This window comes from Monodelphis domestica, chromosome 4, assembly GCF_027887165.1.
Source record: "Monodelphis domestica isolate mMonDom1 chromosome 4, mMonDom1.pri, whole genome shotgun sequence".
Lineage (NCBI taxonomy): Eukaryota > Metazoa > Chordata > Mammalia > Didelphimorphia > Didelphidae > Monodelphis > Monodelphis domestica.
In genome coordinates, this window is record NC_077230.1 from 14,902,415 (window position 1) to 14,918,109 (window position 15,695).

The window sequence follows — 15,695 nt, forward strand, 5'->3', positions numbered from 1 at the left end:
GAGCTCTGAAGGGCAGAACCAGGAACTGTCGATGTAAGTCACAGAGGCAGAAATGGGATCCGTGTAATAACATCTTCCTAACAATTAGAGCTGCAGCTGGAATGTGGAGCTGATGCAGTGATAGGTGTCTATTTGTTAGTTAGTCTATGTAGGTTCCGGAGGGTGTGCGTTTGTGTGTGTGTGTGTGTGTGCGCGCGCGCGCGCGCGTTCAAGACCTGGTCTCCGTTGCTATAGCAACCCCTGTATTTTTTTTTTTCTTCACTACCTCTCTCTTTCACCTGACCAGTCCCCTTTTCTCCCACCTTTCCCCCTCCCTTTTGGATTCATTGTTCTCTTCCAGACTCTTGGTGTGGGCCACGCCTCATCTCACCCGGGGGCAAATACCACATCCTCCTCCTCCAGGAAAAGGCATCCAGATATTGGGGCGGGGGGGTGGGGTGGGGTGAATAGAACTAGGATGAAGGCGCGAGCTTCCTCCTCCGGGTGACGTGACTGTTAACAGAAAAGCGTCAGTCCGCAGGGACTAAACAGGCTGGAGGGCGGATTGTCGGTGTGGTTGTGGTGGTGGTGGTGGAATCATGTCGGATCTAGGCTCGGAGGAGATAGAGGAGGAGAGAGAGAATTATCTCGGGGTGAGGATTAGGATGCGGCTTTTAGGGTGACACCGGGAAGAGGCTGGGGCGGGGAAGGAAGTTCAGCTTTGGATGATATCGCCATTCTTTTGGGATGCTCCCGGGGCTTATAAATAGGGTTAACAATGCTTAAATATTCTGCTGGGCTTTACCTCCTGACTGTCCTACTCCGCTCCTTTCCCCGCAGCCCTTGTGTGAGTGTGCCCAAAGGATCTCCTTTGGCGTCCATCTGTCTTCCCTCCTTCAATGACCTCATCAATTCCAGTGCATTCAATTTTTGATGTGGAAGGCAATAATGCTGAACTTTCTCCTTAAGCCTGGAGTTTGGGGCCCTGAATGTTTGGTTGTTTTTGATTCTATTTTTTTTTTTTAAGTCTTGCTCTCCGTCTTAGAATCAACTCTCAGACAGAAGGGCAAAGAAAGGCTAGGCAAACAGGGTTAAGTGACTTGCCTAGGGTCACCTCGTTAGGAAGTCACTGAGGTCAGATTTGAAGCCAGGTCGTCCAGGACTCCAGACCAGGTGTTCTATCCAGTGCCACCTACCTACCCTGGAGCCTGAAGGTTTATCAGCTCCTTGAGAGATTCTCTTGGGCTTGTCCTAGAACTTCTTCTTTTTTTTTTTTAGTTTTTTTTCTTTAAAAAAATTTTTTATTCCAAATTTTACAAAACAAAACAAGCATTTCCATATACAAAGAAAAGAAGATAGTACATACTCGAAGTCACAAATTTCACATGTTTAGCTAACTTTTCTTCATATATACATAATAAATCCCATCCACAAGTATCCTTAGGCCCTCTCTACACCAAAGAAGATATTATCATATCTTAAATATATATACATATAAATTGAGTTTTTCATGCTTCACCTCTCTGTTCAATTAGAACTTCTTTTTTTGAGAGTGCATAAGATCACCTTTTGGAAGCCACCTTTAGTCACTAGTTTCTTCACTATAAAATGAAGGAGCTGCATTAAATGAACTTTGAAGTCCCTTTGCATTTTTTGCAAAGATCTATGCTTCTATGATTTTAAGCCCGGCAATCATACCTATTCATACATAGGGACAGGGCTGGACCTATGATTGCATCCTATCAATGCAAACTTATCTCATTTCTTCAGGAATATGAAGGAGAACGCAATGAGGCAGGTGAACGACATGGAAAAGGGAGAGCATTATTGCCCAATGGAGATATATATGATGGACTCTATGAATTTGGTAAAAGGCATGGCCAAGTAAGAAGCAATGTGTGATCTAATTATTGGGGGAGGTGTATTTTGAATTAGAAGTGATGAGAACAATGTGTTTCAGGGAACCTACAGATTTAAGAATGGTGCTAGATACATTGGAGAATACCAACAAAATAAAAAACATGGTCAAGGAATGTTTATCTATCCAGATGGATCAAAATATGAAGGTAATGTTGGATTAATAGGTACCCAATACTATTTAAACATAAGACTATCAGTTCTTTTTTCCTCCCTGGTGTCTGAGCTTTTTTCTCTGAATTCTGAAGTACAAGGGAAGCTCCAAGTCCTTTGGTTTAGTCTTTCAGAAGGTATCTATTGAGTGCCAAGGCTTTTGCAATCTCTCCAGTGAGTCAGGACACTTAAATATAAAAAAAAGATGGCTTGTAATTTAAAGTAATGTTTAATGAATGCCAGGAATAATCATTGCTTTAAAATTCACTTGGGGTCATTGTGTTCAGAGAAGTAAAGAAGAGAATGACCCAAGTTCATGTGGGAAATGGTTATCAGAGACAGTTATCAGACAGTTAGGCTGAGTCTAGATAGGACCCTTGAATACCAAGCTAGGAGTTTGGAACTTCATGTAGGAGGTAGTGAGGAACAATTGAAGGATTCTGAGCAAGTGATTGACATCATCTAGGTTTTAGGATGATTCTGGGCCAATTGAAGTGAATGATGAGTTTCTAACATATGCTACTGAGGCAGGATATAGTTCTGAAAACAGTTTTTATAAGATTGCTATAAGCTAGTTATGCTGGATGCTCTCTCCTATAAGAAAAGCATTTGGTCAATTCTTTATTTGTCTTATTGATGCCATCTTTATTGTAGAAGGTAGAGGAACTGTCATGGAAATTACATTCTAAATCTAATTTTGATCAGCAAAGAAGAACTAGTTGGGGAAGATGGAAATAAAGAACCATTCAAGAAAGAAAATAATTCTGTTATTTTTTAATTCAACATGTCTGAATAATAACTCATTATCTTTACTTCTGATTCTACCCCTCTTTCTAATTTTCCTGTTTTATTGAGGTATTATTACTCTTTTGCAGCAATGGTGTAATTCTTAATATCTCAAATTTTCCCTCCCCTCTGTGTCTTGTAGGGCCAGCTCCTCCATTTCACCACCGTCCCCACCTTTTTTCACTTGTCTAAATGACTATTTACTATTTTTATAGTAAAAAAATTTACTATTTCCTAAATTACTATTATCTACTATTACAGTAGCCTCCTGATTGGTCTCATTACTTCAAGTCTCCCTACTTTCCAGTGCATCCATCTCAATGAAACAGTTCTCCAAGGCAACGATTCCAAAGCATAGGTCTGACCATGTCTCTCCCTTGCTCAAGAAGCTGCAAGTTTTCTATTGCTTCTGGGATCTAATGCAGGTTCCTATATTTCATATTTAAAGTTGTTCACAAGCTAGATCCAGTCTGCCTTGGCCCACATCATTCCCTTTCATGAGCTGTGTTCCAGCCAAAGTCATCTTTCAGCTATTTCTTATACAGACTGTTCCATCTAGCCTCCTATGACTCTTTTGTTCATCCTACTACCTCTAACCCTATTACCCAATGAGCAAGTTTAAAAAAATCAACCTCACCCTCCATTTAATTTCCCAATTTTTGGCTGAATAACCCATGAAACAAATTCCCAAATGAGCTATACTTGAAAATTTGTCTCTTTTTACACTCTATCAGGAGTGAGTCATGTTTCATCTTCATTCTTTTGGACTCTTGATTTATCATTCTTTTGATCAGAGTCCTAAAATCTTAGTTTTTTCCCCCTCTGTAATGTAATCCCATCAATTATTCTAATAGTTCTATTCACTTCATTCTGCATCAGTCGAGCAAAACAAATCATCACATTGGCCATGTCCAAAAATATATTTATTATTCTACATTCTGAGTCTGTCACACCTGTCTGGAGATGAGAGGCATATTTCTTTATCAGTCCTCTGAAATTTACAGTTTCTAAGTCTCTTTACAATGATGCTGTTATTGTATAAATTTAGTTCTGCTCACTTCACTCTGCATCAGTTCATACAAGTCTCAGATTTCTCTAAACCAATCTTTTTTTTTAATCACTTCTTATAGCATAATAGGATTTCATTGCATTCATAGACCATAATTTGCTCAGCTATTTCCTAATTGATGGACATTCCTTTTATTTCCAATTTTTGGCTACTATAAATAGTTTTGTACTTTATGTATCTCATAAATATTTAGATTCTTTCCTTTTTTTCATTAATGTCTCTTTTCCTAGTGTATTACTCTTCTCCATCATTTCCATTCTTCTCTTGAGATTATTCAAATATATGTCACGATGAAAAGATGAAATGACTGAGGAAACAGAAGTTTACTCTTCTGAACATATTGATTTATTAAGCAAACATGCCAACTGCCAGACAAATTGGGACCAAGCCCCTTCCTCATATTGGGGCTAGAAGGAGGAGGGAATCACAGGGAGACAGATTTTTATACTTTAAAAATAATTCATCAAATAAAGCTAGTTAACTAAAAGGAAATAATGCAACATTACGTAATCTGATTTCTAATTGAATAAAAGATTGGGCACTTCCCAAGTTGGGAGAGGGAGACTAAACAGGTGTTCAAAACATACTTCCATGCTATTTATATTTGCAGTAGAGTGATCTTTTAATATCAAAACCATAATCATATCCCTATTGAACTTTGCAATCGATCATATTTCTTCTGCATTTCTGTTCCCACAGTTCTTTCTCTGGATGTGGATAGTGTTCTTTCTCATAAGTTCTTTAGAATTGTCCTGGATCATTGCATTGTTTCTCATAGAGAAGTCCATTATGTTTGATTGTACCACAGTATATCAGTCTCTGTGTACAATGTTCTCCTGGTTCTGCTCCTTTCACTCTGCATCAGTTCCTGGAGGTCCTTCCAGTTCACATGGAATTCCTCCAGGTCATTATTCCTTTGATGATCCACCATCAGATGCCACAATTTGTTCAGCCATTCCCCAATTGATGGACACCCCCTCATTTTCCAATTTTTTGCCACCACAGAGTGTGACTATAAATATTTTTGTACAAGTATTTTTCCTTATTATCTCTTTGGGGTACAAACCCAGCAGTGATATGGCTGGATCAAAGGGTAGGAATTTTTTTTTAAAGCCCTTTATGCATAGTTCCAAATTGCCCTCCAGAATGGTTGGACCAATTCACAACTCTTATCAGCAGTGTCCCAATTTTGCCATACCCCCTCCAATATTTATTATTATCCTTACTGTTATACTGGCCAATCTGCTAGGTGTAAGGCGGTACCTGAGAGTTTTTTGAGTTGTTTTAATTTGCATTTCTCTAATCAGGAGGGATTTAGAATACTTTTTCATGTGCTTATTGATAGTTTTGATTTCATCCTGTGAAAACTACCTATTCGTCCCTTGACCATTTGTCGATTGGGGAATGTGTAGTAACTCTTTTTGTTGGAGTATTTTTTTTCCTTATTCTTCTAGCCCATTTTTTGACTTTGGACTTTATGATAGTGCTGGGCTCTATGTACTTCTTTTTTTACTTTTTAAAATTACATACAGAAATTATTTTCTGACATTTATGATTCAGATTCTGATATAGGCTATACCAGGCTTTCATGTAATACGTATTTCCATATTGCTTATGCTGTGACTGAAGACAGATATATAATACATAAAATAAAAAAAACTAATGAAGGAAATAAAGTGAAAGATGGCATATTCAGATATGCAGACTAACAGTTCCTTCTTTGGCTGCGGATAGCATTTTTTATCATGAGTGTCATAATTGTCCATTCATTTTTCATAATATTCTCTATGTCTTGTTTGGTCATAAATTCTTCCCTTAACCTGACAGGTAAACTTTTCTGTCTTCCACTAATTTGTTTATGATGTTGCCCTTTATTTCCAGATCAAGTATTCATCTTAAATTTATCTTTCTGTATAATCCTGGGGGGAAGATACCTGGCCTAAGTATTTGCCCTGTTGTCTCCCATTGCTTTCACAGCTCATGCTGGGGGTTTGCAAGCTTTCAGTGCTCCCAAGGTTGGGGTAATCCATGGTAAGATCAGTTCACTGCCCTCCTGGACTGAGTTCTGCAAATTTCTCACCCAGATTTGGGATTATTTGGGAGATTCAGTAGATGGGTGCTAAATCCAGCCATTGTTAGCTCACTGGGAAGCTCTTCTTTTTGAGAATGACCTATCAACTGACTCTCCTTTGGAAAAGGACTCTTGGTCCTGGGTATTCCACTTCAGGCTTGCATGCTGAGGTAAAAGCTAACTGAGTCACTGTTCTGTTATTGGGATCAATCATTTAGCTATTACTTCTAGAACTTATTCCTTGTTCATTATACAACTTGGGCCCATACCAGTGTTCTCTTCTCTCTGTCCTGGATCTGAGTAATGGGGATAGAGCTGCCATATGGTAGTCATTGTTGCACCCAGAATGTGTTCAGCAATTACCCAGAATCTCTTTCTGTTCCTATACTTTCTGCCTTGGTGACCAATTTCATTTCTCTTCTTATAGTCCCTAAGAGTGTTGGAATGCTCCCTGCCATGCTCCTTGGCTGGACCCTGTCCCCTATGTCCACAGACCACTCTGTCAGTCTCCCTGAGCTGCTCTGGGCTGGGAAAATGTCTCTGTGTATGTATACTATGGAAAATTATAAACATTCAAAGACAGTCTAAATTGGATTGCTTATGCTGGCATATTTTTTGAATTGTCTATTTTAGGAGACTGGGCAGATGACCAAAGGCATGGTCATGGAATTTATTTCTATGCAAATAATGATACATATACTGGAGAATGGTTTGCTCACCAAAGGTTTGTTTTTTAATATTTCTTCAGTCATATTTTTATTTCAGTAAGCAAAAGACCTTGATTCATCTTCAGATTGATTACTCTTATTAAGAAGGACAATTTATAATAATACAATCCAGAAAACTCATTTCAAACTCTACTTGATTTATATAGAAAGAATTGTGGAAAATATTCTATTTAATAAGAATCTGTAACATTCATGTCAGAAAACCAGATTTACAAAAACTTATTAAGGCATCCATCCACAGTTTTATGTGAAAGAAATTTTCATTACACAACTGGAGAAGTTAGTCAATAAACATTTATTAATCATTGTACTAAGTGTTGGGGACTCAAAGATGAAAAAGATAATCCCCACCCTTATAGAGCAAAGAGGAGATAAAAATGGAAATTCTTGGGGGGGGGCAAGGTGAAGTAAGAGAAATTCAAAATGATTTAAGCAAAATCCTTCAATTTCAAGGAGAAGCTGGGTGGGAAATGAGGTGATATCTAAGGAAAGAAAAAGGTAGCTGCAACATGGCATGAGGATAGAATGCTGGGCTTGGATTAAATGGACATCAATTGGGATGATCAATGCATGTGCAGTTAGATATCTTCAACAATATAGGAAAAACTAAGCTTTTAGAAAGAACATGCTTAACAAAAACAATGAGGTAAACTAGGAATCTAATGGGTAGAATATGAATTTCACTTCCAGCCCCACAAAGGATGGAGTGGCCATCGTTACTGTAATTTTTGTAAAATTTTGTAAAACTTGCCCTGAGGACAAAAATTATATCTTTGAGAAAGCCCAAGCTCTCCTTTTTCCTTCAATACTTAAATCTTTGTGACTAGAATATCATTTGACCTATTTATTTTTTAATTTAGAAAAAAAATACCCTTACCTTCTGTCTTAGAATCAATATCAATCCGTTCCAGAGCAGAAAAGCGGGAAGGGCTAGACAATTGGGGTCCAGTAATTTGCCCAATGTCACACATATAGGAAATGCCTGAGGCCATATTTGAACCCATATCCTTCCATCTCCAGGCCTGGTGTTCTATCCATTAACCTTTTTAAATCTCACTTTCTTCAGCTGTAATAGGGGCATCACGATATCTGTAACAACTTTTTCACAGTGTTGTTTTGAGCCTTAAATAAAGTATATAAATAACTTTGTAATCCTTAACATGCTATATATACCATGGAAGAGGTTTTGTAGAAGCTCCAGAAAAGAATTATAGTCCTATACTCCAAGAAATATGCAACTTCTTTGTGTACCTTTTAGAGTGGTATGCAAAATGACTATTACCAATCATCAATCACAGCCAGGTGGGATTCCCTGATTGTCTCCTTTCTTTAAGCATAGACCCAAAGTTTTTCTCTTTTGACCAGTGTACAAGATTTTTGTTGTTCAGTCATTCAGTTATGTCCCATTCCTCATGACCCCATGGACCACTGATCCACTTGTTTCTTGGCAAAGATACTGGAGTAGGTTTGCCGTTTAATATCATCTGTAGTGGATTAAGGCAAACAGAGGTTAAGTGACTTGTCCAAGGTCACACAGCTAGTAAGACTCAAAGACCTAATTTAAATTTAGTTTTTCTTGATGCCAGGTTTAGCATTTTCTTCACCAAACCATCTAGCCGCCTTCTGTATGTGGTAAATTTGGACAATATGTTTCTTGTTTTATATATGTAGGTCACCATCTGGTGCACCTACTCAGCTCTCTGATAAATTGAGTTTCCTGAAGAACAACCACCCCAGTTTCAAAATACTCTGTGGTTCCAATAGTCTTAAAACCATAACTTAGGAATCCTCCCCAATGAGTTTGTCTTTAACAGTTAGCCAGAGGATAGAATTGACTGAAAACAAAGGCATTTCCTAGAGTAACATAGTCATGAAGCACCTTCTTCATAAACTTGGGTTCTACTATCCCATAAGTGTGCAAATCACCAATTGGAAGAGTGGAATTCAGATAGAAGTCAAAAGTAGAGAGGTCCCCGTGTAGAGCATGGGAGAAGCCTGAGGGTGGCTCATGCCTTTGATGGCTCTTTTGACCTTAGTTTTCTAGGTGCCACAAGATGCTGCACAGGTGTTTGTTGCCAGATGTTGCATGAGACGCCACCAGACTCTTCTCTAATGGATGCAGTCAGTTTCTGATATGATGGGTGCTGCTTTACTGATTGTTCCTCTTGCTTTGGTACTAGGGTCCTGCTATAGACTTCTAGAAAGAACTGAATCTCATAACTTGGCTCCAGAGTCGATCATCGTCTGTACTCTTGGTTAGGCAATGCTAAACTCCAGGAAATAGGCTTTATCCCCCCCCCCCAAATTAGAAAAACAAAAGAGAATGGAAAAGGAAAAATGATTGCCCTCTCAGAGGGAACATCTACTCCCAAATAAGCTCCCCAAACACGTAAGTTTTTCCAACAGGAATCAGGGACCAAGAACCAACTGAAGGTTGCCTCTTGTCCTCAAATGAGAATCAAACTATCCTCAGTAAAAATTCGTCTCATGGACCTCTTTATCTCATAAGCATTTCATAATTTTCTCCAGTAGATCCTTGCAAAATCATATGCTGTTCTGAAATGATGGCAAGGCAAGAATTTCTCCAATGAGTCCCTGCTATAGAGAGCAGTTATACTTTTTCCAATGGATTTCTTTGTTTTTTATTCTTCTTGTCTCCTTCATTGATCCACTTTTTAATAAAAAACAAATGTTTTTGATAACTGCCATTTAAAAAATCTAATTTGAGGTCTGAAATGGCTATTTTTCTCTTCATCCCTATTTTTTCATTATTTCCCTTGGTATTGTAGATCTTTTGTTTCTCTACATGAATTTTGTTATGAATTATCAAGTTCTACAAAATATTCCTTGGATTGTTTAATTGGCCTAGCACTCAAACTGTAAATTAACTTTTTTGTAAAACCCTTCTTTCTGCCATACAATCAATACTGAATATTGATGCAAGGCAGAAGGCCAGTAAGGGCTAAGTAAGAGAGATTAAGTGACTTGCCTAGGGTCACAAAGCTTGAGTCAAAATTTGATCCCAGGACCTCCCTTCTCTTGACCTTGCTATGATCCACTGAGCCACCTAGCTGCTCCTCAATATCCATCTTTTTTTCACTAATAGGCTCAGGTTTTCAAGGTATTCTTGGGCTGCATTTTGAGTTCTATTTTTTTTACAACACTTTATACCATTCTCTTCTGCGGTTTCTGGTGGGTAGGAATAGTCTTATGTTATTCAAATTTATTTTCCTTTATGTTTTAAGGTCTTTCTCAGGTTCTATTGTAGCACTCATTATTTGTCACAGGAATTGTTAAATTTAACCAATATCTTGGGTTTTGCAGTACAGTGAGGTGGTTTTTATTTTATTTTATTTTAAGATGATCTGGGGGATTCTTTCAATTGGTACTCCATGTTTATAAGTTCCAGTAATTTTTCTTTAATTTCTTTCATTATGGTATTCAGATTTCTTTTGATTTGTGTATTTCTTGATAACCTATGATGCTTAAACAATACATTTTTCTTGGGAGCAAGAACTTCTTATAGAAATGGTTTTATCCAAATAGCATTCTCTTTATCTTTAGGCCTGGTTGTCCCACTCCCCAATTCAAACTGATACTCTGTCCCAGTTTCTTCTGTTCCTTAGTTCTCTAGCTAAATAATTATGTTGTCCCAGGCAGAAAAAAATATTTTTATGTATTTCCACCTCTTGCGCAAAGGGTGGAAGGATGGGCAGGAACAAGGAGGTTTGCTAACAGAGACTGAAGTAGAAGCAAGAAAATTACTAAGTGGATCCCAGAGCACAAACATGTTATTCATATTGTGTATATCCAGCACGGACATCCTGCCCTGTGCACAATAAGCAATGGAGTGACCCAACCCAATAGAAACACTACATTAAAGTTTAGTTACAGGAAGACTCTAGAAATCAAGGATTTCCAGGTCATGAAATAAGAGCTAGAATCACTCTTTGCCATACATGTATTATATGTGTACCTGACTATCATTTTACATTAACTGTGAACCCACTCTTCCCATGTCAGAGAGTATACTCCATATTTATGGAATATTTTGTACCAAGTCCTTTTAATATACAACCTTACTAAATGGCTTTGGCAAAAAACTAATTTATCTATTTTCTGATTACTAATGGGAAGACCACTGGTTGGGGCTCAAAAGCTATCATAGTAGGACTAGCTATCCACAAGTTTAGTCCTGGAATCCAAAGTAGCAACCATCTATCTCTGGACCCACACCATACATGGTCAAGTTGGGAGAGTCCTAGAGGGAGTGTTTTACTGTAGGTTTCATCTAGAGTATATTTAGGCATCCTTCACCCTTCACATTTGCAGGGCTCATGGGAAATTTTCTATCTGTAGCTCTTCTATTTGGTCACCGTATTTTTATAGATCCATTAGACAAAAATTACATTTTTTCTCTTTCGTTTAGACTGTTATTGAACAGTGTGTTTTCCTTTTCATGTCAGAATACTTCATTGAGATTACCTGTTTGCCAATACAGATCACTGAATAAATGAATGAAACATTCATTAAGCACTTGTTACACGCAAAGCACTGTGTTAGCCATTGGGGATACAGATATAAAAACAAGCAGTCTCAGAGGAGACAACACACAAAGGTTTTAGATCTGAGTTACATTCTCACATCCATTACAAGTATGGTGGCTGATATTCATGAGATGCATGTTGGACTTCCTGGGATGACTAAGTAGCATAGTGGTAGTGTGCCAGGTCTGGATTCAGGAAGATCTAGGTTCAAATCTGCATCAGATACCTCCTAGCTGTGTGACCCTAGGCAGTCCTTTAACCCCAACTGCCTAGCCTTTACTGCTCTTCTGCCTTAGAATCAATACTTGGTATCAATTCTAAGACAGAAGGCAAGGGTTTAGAAAAAGAAGGAAAAAAAGAGAAAGAATTAACAGCTGGGTAAAAGAGGTATTTAATCTTACTGAAGAAATTAATCTTAAAAATACAATTGGTCAAGGAGAAGCTAATGACTCCGAGAACTCAAGAAACAATAAAAAGTTGATGACAAATTGAATGAAAGTCTGTATTACAGTGTTCTAGGGATCTGCCCCTGCCATTATTTACTAAGCAATCACTTTGTGCTAAGTACTGTGCTAAATCCTAGGGATATGCAGAAAAGCAAAAGACATTCCCTGCTATGAAGACTTCCTATGAAGATAAGACTTGAAAGAAGTCAAGGGGCAGAATTTGTTGACCATTTTATCAATGACTTAAATAGTGGAATAGGTAGTATCATTGCTAATTTTCAGGTAACACATCTAGGAGAAAGAGTTAACCAATGATTGACAGAAAAACTAGAATGTTGGGCCAAATTAAAAAAAACAAACAAACAACTTTTTAAGGACCTATAATTTCTTTAGTGTAGAATTTTCTCTACTGATACAGATTAATCAATAACTGCTTGGTTTTAATTTGGGGGGCTGAGACATTGAGATTTTTGTATTTTCATCCATTTAGTAAATGTGTCAGGTTTTGAACCCTTGTCTTCCAGACATAAGGTCTTGGATGCCATAAATGCTATTTCTCATAAGATCAAACTTTACAATTTAATATCTTACCATTAGTTTCAAGTGATTGATTTCACAAGTATATGATGATGAAAACATAACTAGATAATGATCATCCGAAAGATATCTGACAGTTTTAGACAACAAATTGAATAAAAGCTATATATTATAACATTTATTTTGACCCTTAGAACCCTCAAAGGAAAAGGCCATTAAGTATAGTTTTATTTGGATTTAAAGCTAGAATGGATATTAGATAGCATTGAGTATAATGGCCAAACAAGCTAATTTAGTATTGGTCTCCTTTAAGAGAGGCATGGTGTCCAGTAGGGAAATAATAGTCCTTTTGTATTCTTCCCTGGTCAGACCACATTTGAATGATAATATTCCAGTATTTTAATAAGCTGGAATGATGGCCAAAGCAGTGTGGCCAGAATGATGGAGTATCTTGAGATCATGCTCTATTTGAATCATTGAAAGGAATGAAGGATATTTATTCTGCAGAGCACAAGACTGAACCGATAGCAATTGTCTTCAAGTGTTTGTAATGTTGTCATGTGCAAGAGAGATTAGATTTGTCTTCTTGGTCCTGGAAGGTACAATTCAGAATAGTAAGCTGATGTTTCAAAAGCAGATCCAAGTCTTTAAAAAAAAAAGTTTTATTTAGCCACCCAAAACATATAGCTTATGTCCTTGATGCTTCCAATTCTCACTTCATTTTCTGGAAGTGAACATTCACAAGTTATTCTTCAAATATTAAATCTGTAGCTACATATAATGTTCCCTTGGTTCTAGTCATTTCACATTTATACCATGTAGCCCTTTCCAAGTGTTTTTTAAAAAATGATCTGCTCTTCATTTCTTATGGCACAGTATTATCCTATCACAACCTTATACCATAATTTGTTTTGTCTTTCTCCAATTGATGGGCATCCCCCCAATTTCCAGTTCTTTGCCACCACAAAGAGAGCTGTCTTAAGTATTCTGGGACATATAGGTTATTTTCCCTTTTCCCTGATATTACCTTGGGGCTCTCTGGGTGTAATTCCAAACTGCTCTCCCAAATGGCTGGTTAGTTCCACCTACAGTGTATTAGTGTCCCCACTTATAAAGATCTCCTCCAACATTTTTAATTTCATCCTTTGGTTATTCTAGCCAATACGATGGATGTGGGATGATACCTCAGAATTGTTTTGGTTTGCCTTCCCCTAATCAGTAGTGATTTAGAGCATTTTTTCATGTACTTATATTTGGCTTTGATTTCTTCATCTAAAAACTGTGTTCATATATTTTGCCCATTTATCAATTGGGAGATAGCTCTTATCACCATAAATTTGACAAATGTTTCCATATATTTTAGATATGAGACCTCTATCTGAGAGACTGTCTATGAAAAAATTTACCATAATTTTTTGATTTTTCCTAATCTTAGCAATATTTGTTTTATTTGTAGAAAAACTATTCAATTTAATGTACTCAGAATTATCCATTTTACATCTCACAATGCTCTCTATTTCTTGTTGACTCATAATTTTCCCTCCTTGATATCAACAAGGTAATATCTTCCTTATTTTTCCAATTCGCTTATATCTCCTATTATGTCTAGATCATATATCCATTTTGATCTTATCTTATTGAATGGTGTGAGATTTTGGCCTACAGCATACTTAGTTTCTGCCAAAGTGTTTTCAAGTTTTCTCAGCAATTTTTACTGAATACTGAGTTCTTATCCCCAAAGCCTGGACATTTATTTTTGTGAAATACAAGGTTACTATACTATTTTACTACTGTTTGTGATATGTCTTTTCTGTTCCACTGATTTACATTTTTATTTTCATTAATTCTTTTGCTATTGACATTTTTTCTTTTAAATGAATTTTGTTATTTTTCTAGCTCAATAAGATATTTTTTGGCAATTTGAATAAGTAGATGAATTTAGGTAGGATTGTCATTTTAATTATATTAGCTTTGTCCATCCATGAACAATTAATATTTTTCCAGTTACTTAGATCTGACTTCATTTGTGTAAGAAGTATTTTATAATTATGTGTTCATGTTATTCCTGGGTTTGTTTTGGCAAGTATATTCTCAGGTATTTTATTCGATCTGTGGTTATTTTAAATAGAATATCTCTTTCTATCTCTTTTCACAAGGCTTTGTTAGTTATATAAAAATACTGATGATTTATGTGGGTTGTTTTATATCCTACTACGTGACTAAAATTATTGATAGTTTCAACTAACGTTTTAATTGAAACTAGGATTTTTCACATATACTCTCATGTCATTTGCAAACAGAGATAGTTTTATTTCTTCAATTTCTTTTTCTTCTCTTATTGCTATAACTAGAATTTCTAATTCTGTTAAATAATATTGGTGATAATGGGCATCATTGTTTTGCTCCTTATTTTACTGGGAAGGTTTCTAGCTTATTCTCATTCCAAATAATACTTGCTGATGGTTTTAGGTAGATACCTCATATCATTTTAAGAAAAAACTCCATGTATACCTATATTTTCCAATGTTTTTAAAAGGAATTTTATCAAAGGCTTTTTCTGTAATCCATTAATATAATTACATTTTTATTACTTTTAAGTTATTAATATGATCAGTTATATTGATAGTCTTTCTTATATTAAAGATCCAAGTCTTACTACAAGAAAAGGCTTCCTAATGATCAGGGCTGCCTAAAGTGAATGAGATCACTTTGGGGTGTAGTAGGTATTTTGTAGAAGGTACTCTTACTCAGTTCTTGGTTGTTCTTGAAGCATTCAGAATTTTAACCAATAGGTAGATTTGAGGCCATTTTCTGAGTATAACATTATTTAATAATTGTGTGTGTGGAATGCTTTAAGGTAAAACCCTGAATCTGGACAGGTCGCCCTTGTCAAGAATGAGACTCCAACAGCTAGCTTAAAAAGAAAAGAGATTTATTCATTTGAATATAAGTCAAATGGTTAAATCAAATTGGATGGCTGAGGGAGGCAGAGTGGATGGAATGCTGCCTCCTAGAGGAGGTGTGTTCTGGGCTTTATATACCCTTTCAACAACAGGGTCTGTGTGACTGGAGAAGGATGATGATGGCATGTTTCTGGGTTTCTGGAACCCGAGATGGGTCATGTGTCTCAAAGTCAATAGGGGGTGAACTGTCCAGTTTAGAGGATAAGCAGATATTTGGGATATAAAGTAGATGCTTATCGGGAGCCAGGTGAGAGGTGCCTATCTGTGTTCTTCAAGAATGAGGGGAGAGGCCAGAGAGGATCTTCTTAACTCAGTCACCTTCCCTAGCACTGCAGGAATGCAAGGAGAAATGAATCTTTTATGTATTCTCTGACTTGGCACACCATCTGGGGTTTTCGGGTGTCTAGGGGAACCCTGTACCCCCATATCAATAGAAGCATGTGATCTATTAATAAAAGATGGGTCAAGGCAACCAGACGGCTCAGGGGATAGAGAGCCA

General features: G+C 36.9%; 1 protein-coding gene across 1 annotated transcript in view; it reads left to right on the top strand.

The window, feature by feature from the left end:
* Window positions 1–447: 447 nt before the first annotated feature.
* Window positions 448–15,695, top strand: part of LOC100027246 (radial spoke head 1 homolog) — a 41,236-nt gene continuing 25,988 nt past the window's right edge. The window contains exons 1-4 of the mRNA XM_007493293.3: window positions 448–632; window positions 1,750–1,863; window positions 1,940–2,045; window positions 6,609–6,699. Of these exons, the coding sequence (XP_007493355.1) occupies window positions 579–632; window positions 1,750–1,863; window positions 1,940–2,045; window positions 6,609–6,699 (365 nt within the window). The 5' untranslated portion in view covers window positions 448–578. The remainder of the gene's footprint in view (window positions 633–1,749; window positions 1,864–1,939; window positions 2,046–6,608; window positions 6,700–15,695) is intronic.